General features: G+C 30.9%; 2 protein-coding genes across 2 annotated transcripts; one reads left to right on the top strand and one right to left on the bottom strand.

The window, feature by feature from the left end:
* Positions 1-2,091: 2,091 nt before the first annotated feature.
* On the bottom strand, positions 2,092-25,386 carry LOC108773094 (ABC transporter A family member 1). The gene is made up of 24 exons (XM_018538814.1): positions 25,353-25,386; positions 20,672-20,793; positions 13,948-14,121; positions 13,233-13,414; positions 12,338-12,545; positions 12,121-12,199; positions 11,878-12,031; positions 11,538-11,724; positions 11,157-11,300; positions 10,606-10,756; positions 10,293-10,366; positions 9,432-9,884; positions 8,920-9,269; positions 8,215-8,621; positions 7,741-7,998; positions 7,077-7,341; positions 6,502-6,676; positions 5,835-6,171; positions 5,210-5,487; positions 4,557-4,703; positions 3,664-4,025; positions 3,186-3,393; positions 2,585-2,924; positions 2,092-2,171 (listed from the first exon to the last, which is right to left on the bottom strand). Exons 2-24 carry the CDS (start codon positions 20,762-20,764, stop codon positions 2,092-2,094), a joined length of 5,106 nt encoding a protein of 1,701 aa, XP_018394316.1. The 5' UTR covers positions 20,765-20,793; positions 25,353-25,386.
* LOC108773095 (tubulin polyglutamylase complex subunit 2) lies at positions 16,657-18,727 on the top strand. The gene is made up of 3 exons (XM_018538815.1): positions 16,657-16,924; positions 17,967-18,545; positions 18,627-18,727. Exons 1-2 carry the CDS (start codon positions 16,681-16,683, stop codon positions 18,527-18,529), a joined length of 807 nt encoding a protein of 268 aa, XP_018394317.1. The 5' UTR covers positions 16,657-16,680; the 3' UTR covers positions 18,530-18,545; positions 18,627-18,727.
* Positions 25,387-25,738: the final 352 nt, after the last annotated feature.

The raw sequence follows: 25,738 nt of genomic DNA, 5'->3' as shown, positions 1-25,738 counted from the left end.
ATAAAGTTCATAAAATAATACTATACATATAATGAGTGATGGATTTGTAACGCGGTTTACTGGCATATATGTGTGTGATCATACAGTATAAAGGTTTTTTCAGGATTATAAATGATAGCTGAGCCAGTCGAAGACCAAAATCTCACGTTATCATCTTTTCGAGCCGGTCTATCGATTTGCAGCTATCATGAACGAGCTATCCTGCCCGAAAACAACGGGTGCGCTCCAATTCCAGTGCAATATCGATACGAGATCTATTATCGGTAAGTTTTCAAATACGAAGTGAACTATCAGTACGTAATCTGAACTCTACGCCCTACGAGGACGTTCACTCCCCGCGCATCACTGCGCTTACACTCGACATTCACCCTCGGACGCCGATCTCCGACAGCGGAGGATCCACCACTTGGACGCGACGTTACGGATGAAACGGTGCCGATGAGAGAGATAGAGACGTCTGATAAAAATTTCGTGCGAAATTTCGAGCGTAAAGCTTTGCGAGAACGACGATACTCCACTGTTAAAAGGGAGCTCGTGTTCAAAAATCGCGACTATACCCCCATGTACGATATATACCTCCGCGATACTATTTATAGAATAAATACACAAAACTTTATAGAGAGAGTATTTTTCGCGAAGGACGATTGTGTTCGTTCACTAGCGCGAACAGTAACACCACCGTCAATGTCTCTCCCTCGTCCACCCTGTCACCTTGACGTTCTCCTAAAGGAAAGACACTATTATTAGATTCCTATTTGTTCCTAACTGTTCCACGATTCTATCGATCGTCGTTCCTCCGATAATTCGAAGGCGGTCTCGCGTTTCAACACTTTCTCGAAGCACTATCTAAAGAGTCAACTTCATGTTTCATCATCCTCCAGTCTTTTTTTCAACTTGAACTGATTTGTCCCGATGCTCCTCGAAACATTTCCACGCTAGACCTAATGAACTATTCCCCCGTCGTCTCTCGTCATTAATTTTACAGTGACAAGGCAATTTTTGCCTAGCAATTATTAAATTCTTCATCTCTTTTCTATATAGTCCTTTTAATCTCAGAACTAAAGAACTTTTGTTAATACTTCTTTAAAGTTCCATTTTACTATATTGTTTCGCCAACGTTTCTTCTTCGATAAAGCTGCAAGACGATTTGTCACTTAATACTCCTTCAAAATTGCAAACTAAAACTAGTAGCTAAACTTGTGTATGTGTATGTTCCCTCGTAGCTCCCTTGTCGCTTCATCATTCTATCAGTTTGGAGCTACAAAGCGAATAGTTTCTTCAACACTCCCTCAAATGTAGGCTTTAATACAGTTATCTATTTGTTCACCATTTTGTCATCTCTATATTTTTCTGTCATCTTAATACTGCTATCAAACGTATAACGGTGAGATAATTGATTAACTATTCCTTCATCGTTTTACGTTTCTTCTCACTCTTGCTTTGACAGACCAGAATTTAACTTGTCTCTCTTCTTGGTAATGTAATCCACCATTCCTGTCTAATGGTTTCTCTTTCTTCATTGTTCTATATTCTTTTCATTGTTTCTTCAGTACTTCGACAACAACTAAATAATTTTTTACTTTTTTTATCTTAAACGCTACGATTCTTAAATAATTGTTCCTTGTTTTCCATTATATTCCTTCTTCATTTCTCTATTAAGCTTCTAAAGCTCGTCACCTTGCAACACTTCGAAATAAAATTAAGATTATTCAAAAACTCTTCTTATCCCATCATTTTGTCTGTTCGTTTCTTCATTGTCCCTCCAAGAATTTGAAGGCACAAACTGATATCTCTTCGATATTCCTTTGCAATACTAGAATTGTTAGATAACCATTATACTTGCCATTCTATTATCTGTGACGTCTCGTAATAAAAAGATGACGTTTTATCACATATTGTCATTGGCGCAATCACATAATTTGTTAATAAAGACATAGAAATTTTAAAAACCAATGAACTGACCATATCTGTCATGTTGCAACACATTCTTTTTCTTCATATGTAGATAAACAGTTCTTTCACGCGCACTGATCGCGAGTTTATCACTGAATATTACATAACAACGTCACATCATTATTCCAGAGAAGTGTTCTAATGCGAGAACTTAAGGAACACCTGTTCCAAGGTAGTTTGACTAAAGCTGTACTCTTCAATGTCCAATTCGAGCTTGGCTGCAAGCAAAAGTTTTCAAAAAATTACGAAAATTTCCTTCACAATCGATTTAAAATATAAGAGAAAGGCTGAGTAGTTTTAAATTTCTAATATCAAATCTCTCTCTCTCTCTTTCTCTTGTTTAAAATTTTGCTAATTAAAAATTGTACAATTGCTATTAAGAATTAAGACGTGTGATATTCGAAATTGTTACAACTACAAAAAATTATATGTAAAATATCCAAACTAAAAAATCCCAGACTTAGATATCAATAAAATTATGTATTTTTCTAATTATCTTTTAATTCGAATAAGTCTTTATTAATACGCTTATATAAAAAAAGTCCTTAGATTTTTGTGTTCTTTGGGTCTATGACAAGCTGATTATTAAATTCTAAGAAACTTCTTCAAATTTTTCAAATCGTCTTCTCACCTTTTTCCAATTGTGTAAAGCATTCAGCCAGTGAGGTCACAGAATGTTGGGGCACGGCAAAAACTAGCCGGTCAGCGAAACTTTCCTCTAGAGTGGCGTCGGGGAAAAGGCCGGCGACGAATTCCTTCAAGCCGGTGATCCTGTCACCGGAGGGTGTTGTCGGTGTACAGTCACCGCCCTGCAGCTTCATCTCTAGAGTATAGCCAGCACCATAGAGATTTTTTAGATGCTGAGTCGAGCCGATGCATCTCAGTTCACCCTTCACCATTATGCCGACTCTTGAACACAGTGCATCTGCTTCTTCCATGGAGTGGGTAGTCAGTATAACTCCTCTACCACCCTATTAATAAAAAAAATGTTTAGAAGAAAAGTTTCAATGTAGTCGAATCGAGACATCTTCAATCTTTCAATGTGAATTGATTGCTGATACATTCTGATAATTGTATTGCCATTATTTATTCTTCTATATTTGCTTATATCTATATTTATTCGTATTAATTTTATACTTTTTTTATTTAGTTCGTAGAAATTACAAAAAAATATATTATAAAAAAATCTATTGATTAAGGAAAATTTTAAATTACAGTATATGATATTTTACCTGGAAACTAGCGAGAATCGTATCCCATAGAAATCTCTTTGATCTGGGATCCATACCCGTGCTTGGTTCATCCATAAGAATCAGCTTCGGTCCACTGACCATTGCCATCGCGAAGCTAAGTTTTCTTTTAGTTCCGCCGGAACATTCTTGGCTCTGCTTGTCAGCATGTTCGTGAATCTGTAGACCGGTTAAATACTGATCCACGATTCTGCAACATAATAATTAAAAAAACAATATTCTATCAATTATGTTAGAAATGCTAGTATCGACTTATACATCAGAAAACTAGATTGCCGTATGGAAAAGAAAATACTTAATTAATGCTACGCTATTTTTTGACACTGCAGTAGAACTTTTATTCTATAAGTATTAAACAGATTTTTTTTAATTCTATAATGATTCACAATTGTTTATATAAGTTAATTATATCCCTAAAAAATTAATTATATTTTACTAAGTGAATATTAAAAGATCGCACCTGTCGACTTCGCTCCAAGGAACACCGCGAATCGCAGCGTAGCATTCCAGATGCTCTCTTACAGTGATATTCTTCCATTGAGCGTCGTGCTGGGGACAGTAACCCATCTGCCGGAAAGCCTCCGTCATGTGGGTGTTAATGTTATGACCACTGATCTGCACTCTACCCTTCGTTGGTGCCTCCTCGGCGATGATGATCTTCATTGCCGTGGTCTTACCGGCGCCGTTGTGACCTAATAGACCCAGAACCTCACCCGGTTCTACCGCTAATGAGAGGTTTCGTACAGCAACCATCCTCTCGTCTTCACGCTTTGTACAGCAGGATGATCCTGACTCTTTTTGTTGATATTCCTTTCGCAGATTCTATAATCATGCATTTTATGCATGTGAGATATAGAGTACCTTTGCATTCCAGTAAAAAAGGAATTAATTTGAATATTTGTGTTATAAAAATTGCTTTAAGTTAAAACAAACTGTGTTTGTGTAACTAATTTTGCTATTAATTATAAGAAGATCAAAAAATCGTTTGTTTTACCGACACAATAATTTTCGTAGAATAATATCGCATCTGTATATTACTCTTTTACAAATTTGGAAATTCTTTCCCAGAATATCGAAATAAATAAAAATGCATTTTAAAACTAAAAGTTGATGCTTTCGCAGGGCATTAATAAAATTTATTTATAAATTGGACACTGCTGCTACAATATCATGAAACCTTCAAAATGGTAGATAATTTTTAATGCCATTTTTTGTTAAATTGTTATATGTTAGCTAAATTTTGTCAACGAATTAATGTTCAGCATCAAAGATACGTTAGAAATGATTATTCACATTCGTATTGCAAAATGGTGTTGAAGACAATCTAGTGTCTCCAATTTGTACTTGACTTACTTGAAGCAATACTAAAGGCGGTTCTTGACCGAGAGCTGAAACGACAAAATTGAAAACCTTTTGTCGCTCGTTCTTTACATCTGCATCTTCATGTTCGCCGATATCCGAATTTTCCATAATTTCCTCACGAATGGAATCACCATCATGCTGTGGAAAAAAATCACATTTTTGTTGCAAAAATATATTTTAAAGATATATTTGATAGGTTTATAATATATTTAATTTAAAATATTCACTCATAAATAGAAGACTGGAATGTACCATATACTTTAAATTATATTAAAAAAAACTGTTTATCTGCGATTTATTTATTAAATAGGCAAACAATTATATAATTTAAAAACGAAAATGTATACCTATATTTCTTATACTATTTCTCAATATAATCATTTTTATATTATAATCAAATAAAGAAATTTATAAATAAGTTAGAAAAAGAAAGAAAATTACTTATAAAGGAAGTAAATTTTTTAAAAATTAAAGAATTCAATTTTTTATCTTAGAATATGAGATTTGAATCATATTGCAATATATATAATAAGTATAAATATAAAACAATGATGCAATTTTAAAATATATGTTTGCATATAAAAAAAGATAGGTTTACCAGTAGTAATAAAAATTTTAAGTGATAACGTTAAATTTGAGCTAACCAGAAAGTAGTGTTTAAACACATCGCTGACATTGCCGCCGCTTTTATTGATGTCCAGTACGAGGAGTACTATGAACCAAACCGGACATTGTATTAATGCACCAAAAGCCAGCAATATAATCTCCACAGTGAGGTAATCAGACATGGCGAGATAATGACAGGCAGCATTGATGGAGCACATCAAATGAACGCGGTCCACGTAGTACACCGCCGCGTACGGCACGTACATGCTGTTCAATAGGGAAAAGGCCACGTGCAACGCGAACGAAGCTGTCCCACCTTGAGCAACAGATATGTAACAGATAATTTTAATGATATCAATTTTGATAAAAAAAACAGTTATAAAGCTTATAGTCTCAAAGATAAGAGAAAAATATAATATATAAATAGTTTGACAACTCGACAACGCTGCAAGTTAGGAACTGAAAACATTCAAAATCAAAAGCTTATAGCTAAAGGCATACAGCTTTTCAACAATTAAAGAAAAAAGATATAAATAAGTTTATTCCACAACATCACAAATTAGATTTCAAAATAAGAAAGCTTGTGAGGAAGATGGCTTTTCATTATAGTTTCACTGAAAGAAAATGATGAGATGATTTCAATACGTCGGTTTTATTATTTACCGAGTCCTTGTATATCAAGAATCATGACAAGGATGAACGGTAGCAACCCGAATAAGGTCGCGATGTTCGGCAACATGCTTTGCGCGGAATCCACTTTATCGAAGATGTAACTGAGACATGTAGAGAAGACGATAGACGATGGGCAGTAGAACATGATAAGAATGCTGAGGGTGATGATGGCCGGTATTTCCCGTAGCGAAGGCACATCGAAGAGGAATATGATGCCGAGGATGCACAGGCAGATGAAAATCATCAGGCCGACTAACACAATGAAGTAGCTAAGAAAGTACGTGGAGAACGACAGGCCATTCACGCGAAGTTGATTCTTCGCTTTAATCTGAAAAATATTTTTATACTGTATATAGAATCTCTCTGAAAGAAAATATATATCACATTTCATTTTAACTTTATGCTTGCTGAATCTTTCAAATGATTTCGAATAAAAAAGTTCATTTCAACAAATATACGCATAATAAGAGAATTAAAATTCAAAAAATAACAATTTTGCTTAAAATTAATAAAAGAAACTTTGCAGTTTAAAAAAATATATTTAAAAAATACATAGATTTTTAATATTGATAGATTCTTTGTTTAATTTCTAGCATATATAATATTATTAAAATATTGTAACTCGTATAATAAGGTAATAAGATTTAAGAGCTCTTACCTCGCGATCGTAAACCATGTCTACTGCTAAAGAAATCGGCAATATTATGAAAACCATGCCGAGAAAGATAGCACTGCTGGCTGCGCCGACACTGAACTGTTGGGGTTGCGACGTTTGCTGGAAAGGATGTGTATAGACTTCGATTGGCGTAGCTTCATTCTTACCCGAGATCAATCTAAATAAAAATTTATAATTCGTAAAATTATTATTCTCTCAATTTGAGAGGCGCATATCATCTAACTAAATTATGATCTTTTTTGTTTATATAAAAATCTTTGAAGGAATTAGTTTATAATATCTTACAACAATATTAATTTCTTTACTTCATTTTTTTAAAATTCTTTTATAACAAAGAGTCTACTTGGCATTACAAGTACTTTGAATTATTTGAACCAATTGAAAGAATTTTTATAATAACCAATCAAAAAATATTTCGAAGAGCATTTGTAGTTGCATCAAATGGATCATGGTCAAAATGTAACACCCTAAACATTTTTTATTTTTAAAGAATTTACATATCTTAAATATTTCAAAATTACTGAAGTCTCTTTATTTTTTCCATATGATAAACTCACCTATAATAAGCGTTCGAAAGAATGTTTATCAATATCGGAAGGGAATGTTGCATCGTATCGTTGTATGTGACGGTCAGGTTGAGTAGCGGTAGATTATAATCGTTAATATTGAAGGCGGCTGTATGTGGCGCAATATTCATTAAATTCGCGAAATTGCCATCATATTCTTCTATGTGCTTCGCGTCTTGAGTTATACTGTCTATCAATTTGGTAATGTCGTGATCGGTATTATTTAAATACAGGATCTTGGTTTCGTTGTATGTATCTAAGAAATGGAAAGCATGCTATAATTAATTTGATTTTGCAAAAATAGTAACGATTTTAAAAATATAATTTGTGTTCTATAAAGTAAAGTTTTCACATACTTTTGCCCATAAATTCATGAATCTGATTAATTTATGACAGCAACCTTTAATTAAAATATAATATTCCACATTTTCGTGAATTTATGGACATATTTATTAAATATGTAATTGAAATTCTATAAAAATATATTTATTATAAAATACTATATTCAATTTAAACAATAGGAATGTTGTTCTTTATAGAACTGATTTGCAAAATGTGCCATACTTGTTTTAAAATTATACATATATATAAATTGAATGCAAATAAAAAAAAAGAACCAAACTGTCTTCTATTTTGTATAATTTCAAACACTTACGGCTATTAAGTTTTAGCGACTCCATCTTGACATCGACCGTTCGGATGCTGTTCAGATAGAGACCGAGTGCTACCAGAGCCAGTGGCGTGACGATTGTGAAGTATAGCAGTTGGAGGTTTCTGAAGAGTCTGAGTACTCTTATACGTAACAAGGCATAAATTGTTTGAAAGAAGTTAGGCCGAATCTTGATGGAATCTAGGCCGAGACCGAGCACAGGTGGATTTCGATCATTATGAATACCGTCCGGCAAATCATTAGCTAAAATAATTCCATAATATTATCATACTTATTTAAACAACATTAAACAACATAAAATATTTATAATATTTAATATTAAATAATTTAATTCAATATTAAATAACTTATATAGATAGATAATTGACGAAAAAGTTTATTTTAGAGAAAAGCAAATAATTTCCTTTTAAATTGCAAAAACTTAGAATAAAACGTTGAGAGAAGAGATGATCCACGTACCTTTCCCTTGACCGTCGCCTTGTACGATTACACCCTCGTTCTGCAAACTCTGATACGACGTGCTCTTGGACTGTAATGAAAGTGATCGACTGAGGGCGCGATTACGCACCATCTTTTTCGACAGATTGTCCATTGTACACTCGGTCTCCTCGTCCTTTTCCAGATGCAAAAATACCTCCTCCAAAGTAGTCATCGACACACCATAGCTATTGATGCCAAGCCTGCTCGTACGAGTCTTGATCTCATGCTCGATGGCGGAAAAAAGGGGTGCAAAATTTTCTACAGAGTTGTGAGGCAGAATAAAGCTCAATTCCCGACCGTGACGTCTTGCCTTTTCCGCTTTGCTCACATGCGAAGTTACTAACCGGCTAATAGCATGTTCCCTGGCATTACCCTCCAAAACTAATCTATAATTGCAAAATATAATATTTATTAATTGCTCAAAATTATTTTATTTTTAACAAACAACTGTATACACTTTGTAATTCCTTTTTGTTAAAATTTTAAGCTCTGATAATATACAACATTGAATTTGTGTACAATCTCATATGCTTTTCTATAGTGAATAAAAAATAATTTCTACATCAAATTAGTTGAAATAAATAAATGTAAAACAAATTCTTTTTCTGTGTTCTTTCAAATAAAAATTTTTCAACGTGTATATACGTAATATACAAGAATAAGTACTAATGACGGTATTCATACGTTAAATGATATCCAATGCCGAATTTGTTCTTTAAAAACAGAGAACTGCCACAACATCTAAGCTTTCCCTTGCTGATTACTGCTTTCCTGTCAGCAAGTATATCCGCTTCGTCCATGAAGTGAGTTGTCAACAGAATCACTTTTCCGTGTCGCCTCGACTGGAGAAGAGACCATAACTGTCTTCTCGAATAAGGATCCACTCCGGCAGTAGGCTCGTCAAGAATAATAATTTTGGGATCACCGATGATTGCGATTCCCACAGACAGTTTTCTCTTCTGTCCACCGCTTAAATATCGTGCGAAAGTGTCCGCCTTCTCGACTAGATCAATGTCTTTTAGGGTTTTCTTCACCTAGAGATCAAATATTAATTTTTTTATCCATTTTTATTCTATTTTAAATATTATAAATAAAAATATCGAGCTTCATTATTAATACAAATTATTATACAAAGTAGTATACTATAAATCAGTATAATATAAATATAGAATACACTAATTTTAATCTTTAGGTACCTCATGTCGTATCATCGAGCGTGGAATGCCACGCACCGCGGCGAAGAACTCAAGGTGTTCGCGCGGCGTCAGTAGATCGAAAAGGATGTCGTGTTGCGGACAGATTCCAGTCATGCTGCGTATCGCTCGCATGTCGTTGAAATCACGCACATCGTAACCGAATATTAGAGCGGTGCCAGATGTAGGTGCGGTCAGGCCTGTGAGGATGTTGAAGAGAGTGGTCTTGCCGGCGCCGTTGTGACCGAGAATAGCAGTGATTTGACCCTCGTAAATAGTCAAATTGATGCCATTCACCGCCTTGATCTCCGGTTGCCTGCACTTGTGGAATGATTTGTAGAGGTCAGCTATCCTGATCGCTTCGCGGCCTTTCATTTCGCGCACCACCGGCTCCACGTCGCGATTCGCCTCCTCACCCGGAATAAACGAGTTTGATTCACCGTTCGACGATGGCACCTGCAAATATTTCTATGAGAACGACAATTGTGACACACCTCAACTCATTATCAATTAATATCCCTATTATACGTGTAATTCTATTCATTAACTTAATAAAATAATTATTATTATTATCATCGTTATTATTAAAATGAAAAAGACTAACATACATACACACGAACGTTTTGAATAATTTAGAATGCTTTCCACACGTTTTTATAAAACCTTTCAAACTTTTGTGCTACTTTAAAACATCTCAATTAGTTCGTATATCAATCCGTCTCGGTAATTTAAAAATATATATAGTTATTTAATGTGTGTATGTATATATACTTATAAATATTCATACATACATATATAATATATTTCAATGAAAAATCTAATTAATTTTATTTATATTTTTGTTATATACACTTATGGACTCACCCTTTGAACCTTCTTTGGACACCAAAATCCAGGTAAAAAGCAAAACCAAGGTGGTCTCTTTGTTCCATGCTCACCTAGAAATTGATTTTTACATTAAACTTTATTTAAGTTTATCATATATCATATAAATATTATACATATACATATACATATATACAATATATAAAATAATTGCGCATCATGATGCCGCAAATAAAAAAATTGTTTTAAGAATTACTTTAACGTAAGAATATTTTCATACATTAATTTTAAACAAAATTTAAATATTTTTAAGCAATTTTGCATTGCAATAACTCATGAAAAAGAAACTTACTTGGAATTACGGAGTCAAGATAATAGGCCAGATAGCCGTACAAAAAGATATCCAAAGTCATCATAATAAGACTGCCACCAAAAGGTATTCCTGGGCCGGACCAGAGATTGTCGAAATTTACTCCTTCACCTTGCAGGTCCAATACCAGAGACTAGATAACACAATGTCAAGCTTTGTAAAATACACAATCCAGCATAAACACCAAATACAAATACTATATATAATAATATAGACATAACGTGCATATTTATGAATATGTTATATAAGAATTATATATATTTATATATAACAACATTTAATAAGGCTATATATAAAAAATCCATATTACCAATTATATAAAAACTTCTGCAAGTTTCTCCTTCTTAAATTATTTATTAAGTAAAATATTTCGTTAACAATATAAGAGAAATTGCTTAATTTTTTTTAAATGTGTAATACAAATTACAGTTTTAATAATCATTTAAAGAAAATTAAACAAACTGTTATTATTATTGTTAGTTGTTTCAAAATTATACATATATAAGGAATTAAGAAAATATTTTGAGACTTACCTTATCCATCGCCAAAGCGAATGCAGTTGGACTGATCAAAGAAACCAACCAGTATGTAACTGAGCTGGAATCACTAACAAATACTTGAATGAAGTATATAAAGCTCAGTATTGTAACAGCAAAGTTTCCTAAAACACCAGCCGTCTAAAACATATAAAAAGATATTTTAATTAATCATATTACATAACTTCTTTTTAAGAAAATATAAATAAATAAATAATTTATATATTCTCTCTCTGTACTAATCTAATAATAGTACGACATACACAATCGTAAAAATTATTGAAAAAAAAAACAAAAGTTCCTTTTTTTGGAATAAAATTAAATCTTTAGACACAAAAAGAAAAATGCACGAAGACAATCTCATTAAAAATTACTTACGCGCGACTTATCGAAGAATGGCGTGACCATAAAGGCGAACATAATCACGGAAAAACTGTATAGAACTACCAAAAGGAATATTGGCAGAAAATGTGTGTGTTGAAACATTTGCAGGGTGAAGAGCAACACCACTCCGACGGCAGAGAGCAAAAAGACGAAGATGCTGTAAATGATGAACCAAGACAACCTACAAGAAGAAAAGGAATACATACAGGACGCTGTAAGAGAATATCAATAATAACATTTGACATAAATTAATTATTTTTTCAAAATCATACATTATCAAAGCTTAAAAAGCTGTCGATATTAGATAGAATTATTTGTAAATTTACGATCTTACCAAAACACGGAATCGTTTAAACCCATCATCTTCATTCCCTCCTTAATCTTATTTTCTTTCTCACCAACTATTAAGATGAGAAGATAGGTAATGAATTGCGAGAGCGCAAGAACCATGTAAAGTGGAATAACAACTCTGAAGGCCAACATCCAGTCTAAGAAAATAATGTAATTATTTACACACTAAATGCGGCATGTATGGCAGAAATCAGTGAATCTAAAAATTTCTGGTAAGATTGCTTACCAGCAGTATACGCTTCCTTGGGAAACATTATGAGTTTAATATCCGGTACTGTCACATCGGGATTTCCCGGGTTTACAAACTGCAAATAATAACATCAGGATTAATTTAATTATCAGAATAAATCTATATTCTTGTCAAGCAATAAACGTGTGACTCAAAAATAAAATCAATGAATATTTAGTAGATAAGCTTTTTGAAATAAAAGAAAGAGACTTACTCTTATCTTTGTGATATCCATCAACATCTGCAAGGCCATAAAGCCGGAATGCAAGTAATTGTCTGCGGGACAAGCTTCCCCGGTCTTTATCGATAAAAGATCGACTACCCAGTGACTAGTCTTATTCTTTCGACAACTGACCGGAGCAGAATATAATTTGGTTGGCGATGGCAGCAAGACGTATGAAGGATTCGTTCTAATTTCATATCTAAGTAGCATGAAAGAATTCGTATGTTAATAAAAGATGCTGAGCCAACATTCTCTACAGAATCGAACCAAAATAAAAGAAGCAAAATTTATGATTAATATGATTCATACTTAATGTTATAGTATTCATTATTATAGACTTGATTTTGAAATTTATTTGTCGAAATTTATGATACGCATAAAATATTTTTAATGTTAATTATAGGGATAGCAACTTTTAGTATTAAAGAGATGATAATATATTACAACAGTCAAATAAGATAAATTAATTGTAAGATCAGATAAATCTATTAGAATCTATCACATATTTTATTGAAAAAATTAAACTATTTTTCCCCTATATAGTTACTGAAAATAATAAAAAAAGAAAAATTCTGCTTTTAAGAATAATGTTCGCTATTATATGTGATGTTTGTTATAAAAATCTTTGTATAGTAAGCAAGAAATTTATTGTGACATTTCAGCAACATTGTAACATTACCGAAATGTTTCGATATATTTCTTGCTGACTGGATATTCTTATTTTAAAAAATAATATAATATACAAACATAAGAAATAAAAATGTTCCTTATAAAAAAATTTTCGTTTTCTCTGAATCTCTTTTTTCTTGAAAAAAATTGCACACGCTTTTGTTCTAAATTTAATTCATTTAAAACAATGGTTAAAACAATGTAAAAATTATCTTACATAAGACGCTGCGATATCGGTTGGGGGTCCTCGAAAATAACTGCTAGGGGTATACTGTAAGGATCTCTCCAATACGCTGCTTGCAGATCATCCTTCGTGTCGAACATCATAAAGTTTAAGGGAAGCTTACCTGGATAATCCCACATAGAGAGCCAGAGGCTATTCATGGAGCTTAAGAAGCTCTAGAAAATACAACGTCAATTTTATATCACGTGAAATCTTGCAACATCTGGCAAAAAGACCATCTATCAAAGCAGTTTATGCTTAAATAAAATTACAATATTGTAAAAAATATACATTACTTAGCAAAAAAATGTAATTTTTAATAAATTTGAAGTTAAAAAATTATTTCCAAATAAAATTTTACTTCAAAATATTTAAAGAAGTTAAGATTATATATTTTTATTTAAAAATATAAAAATTGAGATTTGTTTTAAAGCCTCAACTTTTAAACAGTTAGATTTGAGAGAAAATAGAAGTTTATTTAAAAATCATTTCAATGAAAATCGTTTGTAACAAGAAAATAAAATAAACAATATAATAATTTTATTCATATATGCACATACAGGCATGTTTCGTAGCATATGAAAAGAACTGAAATAACACCGGAATCTTTGAAAATAAAAATATTTGTTATTCGTTTTAAAAATATTCATACTTAAATCGACTATTTAACGCGATTGAAAATAATTTTCAAAGACTATAGTATACTCACAAGGGTTTCCGTAGAATTGGGCACCACGGCGATTGTATTGTTTTTGTAGCCATTGAATAATTCAAATATATCCCCTTCATGCTTCTGCGTCAGCATCGCAGGAAAGTTTGGATTGGGTATCATGACCTTCACCACGATCAAGGCTCCGAGAATATAAAGGGGTAGAAAGACCTCCTGTGGGTAATCAAATGATGCTGATTTGAGATCAGATAAATACATAGTTATATAATATATCTCTTATAACATCAATTCTCTCCATTTTTATTGTAACATCATTGCTCATAATACGAGTAATAATACACACACACACACGCACACGCACACTAAGTAGATATTTTGATAAAAGAAAAAACAATTTGAAAGAAATAAACTTCTAAGTTTTCCTCTACAAAAAATAGATAATAGTTGATAAAATGTATATACATATATGTCTATACATAATTTAATGTTATTAATTTATCAACTATCGTATCTATATAGGTTATCTCTTTTCACTTTTTTTTTTTTTCAATTCTTATTCCTTTATTACTGACAAATTTTTAAAATAATAATATATTTAAAAAATACGAGGAGGTAACCACTATAGCTGAAATATTGTCCCACAGATTACATAATTTTATTTGATTTCATACGATTTCATCTGATGAAAAATAATTTTCTTTACTATATATATAAAGTTATTTAGTAAAATAAACGATTATATCTGATATTATACAATTATTCTTTGTAATTGCATATATAATTATTGGATTATACATAAGAATTTCATACGAATCTTATACTGATTTCAGGAGCTCTATCCCACGATTACATTAAGTGGTTACCCCCTCAAAAAAATATATATAAATACATAATATGTATATTGAATATACATTCATCATTATAAAATTAATTAATTATTAAAAAGACATAAAAAAGATAAAAAGTCAAGGACTTAATATTTTTTAAAAAGCATATTTTGTGCATAAATATATAAACCGTTCCATAATTATACAGTTTACATCAAATGAATAAAATATTTCTATTTCATGTCTGTTGCAGTTAATTATCCACAGTACATAATAAGGTAGGGTGGTTACCCCTTGTTTTACATTATTAAATAAAAACGTAACATAAATTCTACATGGTCAGAAATCCCTCGCGTACATACATGCGTGTCCTATAATTATTATGTTCCGCACGCGCACCTGCTGTTCTGCTTCCCTATTCGTAACACAATACTAAACAATACTCCGAATCGTTTCGATACTGCATATTTTTTTCTTCTAACAAATTAAGAACTTTGTTTCAAGAAATTTTCATAAAGCTTTATTCTGACAAAGCTTTGTAAAAAATTCTTTAAATGATAAAAAAATTTATAACAATATATAATTTAAATTTAAGAATATTATATTACTTATTAATATCATAATATAAGATTGTCTTATAATTATTGCCCTTCTCTTTTGCGAATTTTATAGTTAATTTGTAAATTATTAGAGATGTAACCTCTTTTTTAATAATATTAAAATAAAAATAATTTTTTAGTAAAGTTTTATAATAGAAACAACTATTCATCTTACATATCATAAGTAATGGTAAATATAACTAATTAATTAATTAAAATAACTTTATATTATTAGTGTATTATACACTTTATATTATTAGTGATGTTAATTTATATAAAAAGATTAAATTAGACGTGGTGATTTTTTCAAATACATTTTTCTTTAATGGAATAAATCTTTTACACTACATTGTCACATTTAATGTTTATAATAAATAAATTATGCGAAAAGCTGACAAGCTAAATCTTTCTTAAGAACAAGTTAAAGAACTTTAAAAAATTTTTAATTACAATAGACGAACAAAGGGACAATAAATTGTGAGACATTCTGTGCATTGTTTGGGAATATTGAGCTCCGAAAGTTCCGTCGTCATGGCGATCAACAAAAAGCTAACGCACCCTTCGCGATAATCGCTAGAACGTTGGAAGATAAAAGACACAGCGATCTTTCTAACATTGTCACGTGCGAATCATAATGTAGTGTAGTGTAAAAATTTATATTATTTCCGTGTCTGTATCAATGCGATGATTACATAACACAGATCGATGCAACGTCGATTATAAAACATCATAATATTCGGATGCCAGTGAACAGAATCCTTATATTTCGTCTTCGTAGCACGTGAGCGAAATAGTATAAACATACAAATGGTAATTGCTTCCATCTGTGACTTAATGCACCATTCACTTGCTCATTACGTCTTTTAATTTTCATCTGCTATAAGGAGCGGGCATTACATAAGAGAGGTATTATAAGAAGTAGAGGTGATATAAGAGCTAGAATAAAAAAGTAAAAATAAATTTGAATTGCACGATGGAAAGTGTATGAAAAAAATATAATATGTATATTAAAACATTAAGTGTTTATACGAACATAAAATATTTTGATAATTTTCCCGTTGTCTGACATAACGTTGTAAATACTTTATATACATGTCAATATTACAGAACACTGCTAATTATAATTCTGTCCTGTGATTGCCTTTTATACGATTTCTTTACGACTCCTCTTTTTCTATCGCTCTTTTTAATATAAAGAAATATCGATAGCTTACAAAAATAGATTAAAGAAAATGAATAGAAATATATTTTACAACACTAAATCTCCTATAATTTTTTGAAAAGACAAAATAAATTTGGAAATAAATTTAAATGCGCAAAAGACAGAGAGTAAGAATTCAGAGACAATGTCGTTCTGCGTGGACATTGTTACCGAGGATTCCTTCTACGAGAATCTGACCCTCGGCGTAGTCAAGATCCTCGAAAACTCGCCATGCGTGAGAAATGTTCGGATCGAAAGGCGAAATGGCTGTGAATCTGGCGCTATCACCAATTGGGAGCAACGCCATTGCTGTGCGCTTCCCGAGGACATCCGGAATTTCTATGCTTCTATCGATGGTTTCCTGTTACAATGGAATCTCGATATAGCAGGTAAACACGATGGCTATTTAATCCTGCATTTCTGATTCAATGTATCTTTCCATAACTTTTCTCTTTTCGTTGATCCCATCAATTGTATATTTCTTCCATTATAATATCCATATATACTCCGTAACATTATATTTTATAAATTTATATAAATGAATATCCATTATTATTCATATTATTATTTTATATTCATTAAACTTTTTTTTAAATATTGTTACAAAAATTATATATGTATATTCCACGTATAATTTTATAAATTTTTATTATCGTAATGTAAATATTCATTATAAATTTATAGATATTTATTATCTCAATTTATCAACATATGTTATCAACATATCTAAGATGTTTTATGATTTATTTTAAAAAAATTTATAATTATTAAGTTTAAACTGCGAGAATAATCATTTTTATAGCAAAAATGGTTGATCACCATAGCATGTCAAGAACTTTTATTTTTATAATTTACATTTTATTTAGAATACTTTGTATAACTGTTAGCAATTATTATATCACAAATCAAAAGATGTACTTATAAGCAAAGTAAACATAAAAACCAGTCTTGTGTTTTTTATCAACGATTGTGTGTATACTCAGAATATAGGATTTATCTAAAAAAGAGCTTTCAAAGATATATATACTTTACCATGGAATCTTATATGGTATTGTGATATTATGATAGATAAAAATTAATCACTGAAAATTTTTTATTGTTTATTGATTTCTCGACAAGCTCGTGTGTTACTTTTTTGTCGCAACGTTTGCTGTTAACGATCCTAGATTCAAAAAATCCGACGTCATTGGACAAAACAAGCATACTGAAATATATTATCCAATATAGAGTCACGATTTAGTTGTCTAAGTAATGAGAGATGATAATCTAAACAACACAATTTGTCAAAAAAGTATCACGTAATTGTCTAAAAAAAGCTTCGAGTACTTTTCCCGAGTTTTTACATTGCCTATAGTAATGTGAAAAATTGTTAGCTTCAAACTAATGACTGTAATTCTCCGATATTAATTAAAAAATTTCATATCGACGTAGGCGAAGAATTCTCAATAGGTCGTATGGAAATTGGCGGTCTTGCGTCTCTGAAGAGATATGTCGGTAAAGATCGGCAGACAGGACCATCGACGCAGGAATCGACAGAAATCCAAGCGGGAAACGTCACCGCAGAACTACAAGACACCATGTTCTCCGGGGATTCACGCGATTGTAAACTCTTCGAAATTGGCCAGTGTTTCCCAGGACCAGAAAATGGCAGGATTTATTTGGCATATCGTTCTAAACAGGAACAAGACTCGCCCAGTATTTGGCTCCATCGAGGCAGTGGCTGGTACCACTTAGCTGATAATTTTACCGTATACTTCCGTATGATGCTGGCTCATTTGGGGTTGCCACTGTGGCAGTGTTGCGTCACAGGATTACCTCTGCCTACTTGGGTCGAGCAGGCGTATTTTCTGGTCGGGCCTCATTTGCTGCCATCTACCATTGAGCCTACTGAGACCGTGTCTGCTTCATTGTGGAACAACGGACCCATCAATGTTCTTGATCCAGCTATCTTTAAAGCTAAAGATAGCAAACAGAGGAATGCTCGCAAAAAGTGAACTTGTTACAGTGATGGTACTTGAAATTTTTGACAGAAACAAAGTTCTGTTCAGAATGAAGATAATACGATAATTTATAATTTTTGGGTTTTTGCAGATTCTCCCGACAGATCCTATCACAACGGAATGAAACGTTCTTCTCCTAATACCTTGATACTATAGTTAAGTTTAGATAAAAATGTATAATAAATATGTAAATGCGCGAATACATATCAAACAGCGAAAAAAGGATTTTTTCTCGCCATGTATCCCAAAATATAATAAATTCAACAATATAATAAATATTAAGTTTTAGATACAGTAAATTATTATACTGAAATGCAGATTGATTATTTAAGAATTAAGATAAAAAAGAGAATAAAAAATCACATTTCGAGTTTTTTTATAGATAATTCATTAATTTATAAACGTAAAAAGAATATATTATACATATACTAAATATATCCTAGATCTCGAAAAATATGAGCATTAAAAAAATTAACAATTATCACAAATTTAAAAAATCAGTAAAATTGAGAAGAGTCTATATTCTCTGATAATCTAATTCATCGATTTGTGATTGACATATTTGGAATATGTATTTATAGCAAGTGTTCTAGATCTGGCAAAAATTTTATTAGAGTTTAAATTATAAACAGTAATTATATTTAAAATCAGACTATATATATATATATATATAAAATTAATTAAAAAATTAATTAATTACATTAAAAATTAATATGTACCTATTTTGACGCACGAATAAAATTTTACAGATTTAAATACATACAAAATATCTGTAAAAAAATTAATTTTTATGATAAAGTTATGATGGTTAAGACAATTATATTTGAGATATCGAATTATCTACCTATAATGGTTTTTAAACTTTTCATTAATTCAGTTAAGTTTAATTATACATATATTATATACATTATATAAATTACTGTATTTAATAATAAATAATTTTTAAGTATTATTTTTATAAAAAATTATAATTTTAATTTGAAAAAATTAGAATTATATAATTTCCTCTTGTTATGGTTTAATTTTTAATTATACTAATCAGTAATTATTTAATTATACTCTAATTAACCTTTTCATATATACAATATAGAGTGAAAAAAAGCGCAAAAATTAAAAATTATCGAGATGGAGAAGCGTCTTCTCCGTTGTTAACCCTTGGCCCAGTTGGCACCGCGATTACGCAAAAACGACCGATTGGTAACGTAGTTGGCGAACGCAGTCTGCGACAAGGCGCAGTCGTGCCGTCGCCATTCTGGTAGACGTCCGCGTCTTTTCGTTTTCGTTGTTTTACTTTCGTCTCCAATATGGTACTACGGATTACCTAATAAATGTGAAATTAGCTATTTCTCCGCGAAAATTCGACTGTGAAGTTATATAACACTTATACTAAATCGTTGAAACAATGTATATATCTTATCCATTGTGCGTTGTTCATCAAGATTAAAAAGGAAAATATTAAGATAACTTATGTTTCAATCTAAAATTTAGGAAAAAAATCGTAAATTAAAATCAAAATAGACAGAATCTCATATATGTATTATAGAAGTTTTAATATATTTTAGTTAGACGCATAACTATAAAGTCTCTTATTGTACATTTTTCCCAATAAACAGTGCCGCAAATGTTTGACGTTGACATATTCTATGTCTTCAATCATATTAAGAAAATAACACAAGTTGATCCAAATATAATATATCAACGTGTAGACAAATATCAATTACATAATTTTTCTAATATCTCCTTAGTAAGCTTTTAAATTCACTGCGACCAATTGATTTTAATAAAAGCAACTATTGCTTCCCAAAGGAGATTTTCGAGAATGATGTTGGCAACATATTTCTGCACGTGATGACATATTTGTGGCATGAATATTCATTTGGCACATGCCGGTGACATATTTTCCACGACAGGTGCCGATTTTTAATTTAACGATATTTCTTCAAGAATTACAGAGTAAATGAAATCACATACAATGACTAAGACAGTGTTTGGGTTTCTATTTTAAAGTTGAATGCCGAAAATAATTGGCAATTACGAAAGAGATGTTATGTTATATTAGCGTCAATTTTGCTACTACGATAGAAAATTTTAAATGCATCAGTAAATATTATACATTAAAATAAGATTAAAACATACCATAAACGTTTTCCGCGTGTCGCGTTTCTTCAACAGGAGATTTCTTACGAGCATAGCCCGCAGTTGGGAAAAGTAGAGCGCGCACGAATTCATCCTGCGAGATGCATTCACCCTCTCGTCCTCTGAAACAGAAATATGAACAAAACTAAACGGCGACGGAATTTCAATGTTTGATGAGTAACAGGAATAGAAGCTCAAATTTTGTTGCATTATTTCAGCAATCCATCTCTATCCAATTCTAATTTAATTTTAAGATACCGAATACATCTAAAAAATATATTACAATATCTGTTAAAAAGATAGATAAAAATAGATAACGATTGGATCTTGCATGAATAATGTTAATCGGACATTTATTTCTCGAAATAAAATTTATTTAAGCTTAATTATTAATTTTGACATATCGAGTTAAACAATTTTAGTGACGTACTACGTTTTATAGAACATAACATTGTATACTAAATATTAGTTGAATATTACATGTTCATGTCACAATTGTATAATTCTCCATTATTATTACGCAACAAAATTTTAAGCTTAAATGTTACTCTTAATAAAGACAGTAATATAATGACAGTAATAATCTCGTTTTCCAGATATAATTTCTATAAATTTCCAATAATTCCATTAATTTCCATTAGAAGCTCGTTGAAAAATTAACGTACATATACGAACAAATTAATATGCATTTATTTTATTTTCTCACTCGAATGAGTAAACTACAAATGCGAATGACAGTTGAAAATAAAAAAACAACTACATACATATAACAAGGTACCCCATATCATCCTTTTTTATCTCGTAAACTAATAGAGATAAATCTAACAGATATAGTACCAAATTAAACCGTTCTCTCACTTGGGAAAATTATCCATATTGAAAAACAAAGAAATATGCATAATTTTTACACTATAGAGTAAATATTTTGGCATAATAAAAGTTGTAGCATCTTAATAAGTATAATCAGATGTGATAACATATTAAATGTCAATTGTCAATGGGAAATTTGGAAGTTAATCACGTCACAGGGCCAAAACTGAAATGGTAATAATCCCTGTAAAAACTTTAAATCAAAACAACTTGTGTAGTTTGTATATTTTGTTATAAAATAATTTTATTATATCATATATCGTTGTGCTCGTCAGAACGGATGCTACTTATACTACCGAAATATGTACTCTATATTGTGTAAAAATTAAACTTCGTTCTTTAACATGGATAATTTTTCTAACATAAGTGATTATTATGCTTATATGAGAATTTAGTTAGAATTATCATTTAATTTGTGATACTATATTTATTAGGTCTATATATTGTTAACAATAGGGATAAAAAGGGGTGGCCATTAGGCACTGTATGTGTATTTTATACCATATACTATATAATAAAATCTGTTGCTTATGACAGAACGTAACTTGCCACTTATTAATGTTTCCATGAAGGAACAGAAAAGTCTTGTCCTGTCTCACTCTAATAACGAGTAACGCGCGGAAAACGGCAAAGAAAAGAAGCTAAACTCGAATGTAGGCGTCCAACTGCAGAACAGTCGCGCTCTTCCCGATTAATTAGCTGAATTTGTTTGCACAACTGCGCGACACGTACGTTTCCCCCTCGCGCCCTCTCTATCCGCTCTGTTCGTTCGTTTGCTCTACAGTAAATTCGCGTGGTAACAATATATAGTTGTGCCAACGGTTCAACATTTACGTTAATTAATCGTTCGCACTGCAATTTGAAAGATCAATCAGATTATGTACAAACTAATCCTTTATAAAATATATCCTTGAATATCCAGTATGATATTTAATACGTACGTCCTCGATGTATGTATATATTGCGAAGGTGTTTTGTGTGGGCATGTAAACGATTTCACATTACTACATATAAAATGTATGTTACTGTTTTTCCAGTTTAAAAAAAACGTCAAAGTTTTTTTTCCTTTATATATTCTTTAAAATTTTTTAAAATATTTTTGAATAAATTTATAATTTTTACAGTATTTGCAAAGGATTTGACACGTGATAAAGTTTAATTTTACTGATAGTAAATATTGTATATACATATGCATTTAAATATAATATTAATATTTACCAATATTTCTTAAACGATTAAATTAATTTTCTTTTTCTGTCAACAGTCGTTTTGTACGGATCCAAGAATTCATACATCACTAAAAATATTTAACGATGTATCAGTACACGGAAATAACCTGCAAACCGCGTAGCTTCTTTAAAATTTATTCGTGGAAGTTTCAAACAAAGTTCATTTCGAAATATACAATCGCACATTGCAAATTGTAATTTTTGTATAGATTATATAAAATTACGTCTTTTTTATATATCAATTAATTCGTTTTACTATTTTATTTAATGATATGCAGAATGTGTCCCAAAGTTCGAGATTTGAAATACAATAGCAAAAAATTCTCTAAAAGTTCAGTAAAAAAGTTTTTTGTGAAAAGAAAATAGCCAGCTGTAAACTATGTTTAGATTTTACCATCTATCTGTCCATAAGTCGCGCGTGTAGTAGTTTAGTGAGAGTTGGTAAGCGTGCACTTCAGCACTAATAGGTAATAGTGACAATTTAAATGTAATTTGTAATTAGCTATATTTAAATCTTTATATCTCAGAACTGTTGCTTAAAAGAAAAATTTGCAAATAACATTTTTAATTAATCTTTCTTGTTTGAACGTGATCGCGAATTTCGAAACACTCTACATATTTAATAATATGCTAAACTATACTCTTGGGAAAAATCATCCTAAAGAACAGAATAATTTTAGGGCAATATTTGCAAATTAAAAAACAACTTCTTAATTAGATATGTAATTTACAGTTGCTTCGTATTATATTGTTATATATAAATGTATAACCATTTTTGCACAAGATAGAGAAATAATGTACTCTTCTTATAGAATCATTAATTGTTTGAAAAAAATCTTCAATTTCTGACGAAAGCGCATCGTTAAAAGAACAAATTTTCTAATCTCTAAAATATCTTCTTAAGAGAAGGGAAAAGAGAGTCCCTTCTCTTTTCGTAAATCGACGCATGTGTTTAATAATAAATAAGTAAAATCTACAAATACATAACACAGTATATCGTTTGTTTTATTCTTGCACTAATTTCAACAACCGCACAAGCTACAGCATTTAAGAGGGGAGATCACTGTGATCGGTTGGAAAAATAGGCAATTTTTAAGCGTGGATTGTAGACGAAATAAAAGAGCTGTAAACTTGTGGTTTGGTATTTTAATTAAGTATATATCAAAGATATTAAATGTATAGAAGAAAAAATTATAATATCACTTATGAGTAGTGTGTGAAAAAAAGCAAATTTTTTTTGCACCGGTTATTGGTGTCGACGATTCCGCCATATTGGATTATTTGAAAAAATTTTTGAATTTTTTATTTGGTTGTTGGTACAAATTTTGTTCATTAATTTATTAACATCTTGCAAAATAACAATAATATCGTAAAAATTGTCAGTCAATGCTTCGAGAAAAATATAAGGAAAACAAAAAATCGAAGTTCACGTTAATCCCATGAGTAAAACGCGAAAAACCTTCGACACCGTTTTGAAAAATACAGTTTCGAGAAAAACGCATTTAAAGTTTTACGTATTTTTTATATTATATAATGCAAATATTTTTGTTCTTACCGCTAATCTGCCATGCCAGCCTCGTAATAGTTATTCTCCTCATCATCGTTTCTGGCTTTGCTCTGCCGTTTTAAGATACGACCTTCTTTTGATGTTTTGAACGTACGTGCTTTAGCATTATACCTTTGTATGTTTTACAATCACCGTCACCGATGTACGATAAATAAGTAAAAAATTAAATATATATACTTGGGACCTTTTGTTTCTTGTTCTATAAGCTTCAAACTATTTAAAAAAAAAAAAATTTTTTTTTCGATTTTTTGTAAATTTTACAGTGGTCTTCCCCCATAAATATTGAATCAATTTAGACCCATTCTTCGCTTGTTTGAAATCTGTTTATTCCAAACGTATTGTTCTCTATTCATATTATTACCTTATGTTCATTCCTACTATAATAATGTACAGATTAACTTTAATCTCGATTTAATTTACTTTTTTTTTAATCTTTAGAACTAGAAAGAGATAAAAAGTGAATTATAAATTAAGATTAAAGTTAATTTACATTGTAGTAATTAAAAAATAGATTTTTCTCGTCTAGATTTATTTCTAGGTTTGTCTCGTTATTACGCTAAACAAATGATACGTCGTCAACTGTAGAACAGTTAAACTAGTTTTAGAGTCCGAATTAAGTAAGATGAAAATAATCAAGGACTCTTAGTATAACAATAATAAATAAATAACAAGGGCGATGTAAGAGTCAAAATATAAATTCATTTAATGCAATGTTAAAAATCCAAGTAATAAAATAAAATAAAATTTAATTATAAAAACTATAAAAATAAAAATATAATTATGAAGAAATACTTAAATTTACTTAAAATTAATATAAATTAACTTAGCGCTACTAGTTTCGGCTCCAGGATTGAGCCCTCCTCAGACGATAAACAATCATGGATAGAGTCCGAATTAACTTTATCGTTCAGCAAAGGTTAAAATTTACTAATTTAAATTTTTTTTTGTAAAACCTATCTAATACAAATTTTTTTCAAATTTATTAAAAAAACAATATAAATGCAAAAATACTCACATTAATCTTGAAGTGCGCCCCGAGTCCGTCCAAGAGAATAATTCTAGTCTGCCGTACCCTCTATTTGACTGTGATTGCTGCCGGTGATGATGCCATTGCTGTTCCCGGTACTGTCGTCGTTGCTACGTTGCTGGACGTTGCCTCCGTTAACAACGCCAATCGATTCATGCTGCTGGAACGTTGCCTTACCACGTGACATGACGGCGACATCGCAACGACGGACAGTGTACTTGGAATCGTGTTCACAACCGTTGTTGTTGCTCCTCGCCATGCTTAGCGCCGCAAACTATATCGAGAAGGAATTAGACAAAAATTATTACTCTTTCAACCCTATATTTTATTCAGGTTTGCTTAACACATTTTCATTTCTTTACAAGATAAAAATA

Source organism: Cyphomyrmex costatus, unplaced genomic scaffold (assembly GCF_001594065.2).
Source record: "Cyphomyrmex costatus isolate MS0001 unplaced genomic scaffold, Ccosl1.0 scaffold199, whole genome shotgun sequence".
Classification (NCBI taxonomy): Eukaryota; Metazoa; Arthropoda; class Insecta; order Hymenoptera; family Formicidae; genus Cyphomyrmex; species Cyphomyrmex costatus.
The sequence above is the reverse complement of the archived record's forward strand: the minus strand, read 5'-3'. Positions and strand labels throughout refer to the sequence as shown.

Bases quoted from the DNA above. Each gene is read 5' to 3' on its own strand.
- LOC108773095 (XM_018538815.1), top strand. From the start codon at position 16,681: ATGTCGTTCTGCGTGGACATTGTTACCGAGGATTCCTTCTACGAGAAT. The intron at 16,925-17,966 runs GTAAACACGATG...ATATCGACGTAG, and splicing joins ATGGAATCTCGATATAGCAG to GCGAAGAATTCTCAATAGGT.
- LOC108773094 (XM_018538814.1), bottom strand. From the start codon at position 20,764: ATGAATTCGTGCGCGCTCTACTTTTCCCAACTGCGGGCTATGCTCGTA. The intron at 12,200-12,337 runs GTAAGTCTCTTT...TATTATTTGCAG, and splicing joins TGGATATCACAAAGATAAGA to TTTGTAAACCCGGGAAATCC. The intron at 8,622-8,919 runs GTATGAATACCG...TTGCAATTATAG, and splicing joins GGCATTGGATATCATTTAAC to ATTAGTTTTGGAGGGTAATG.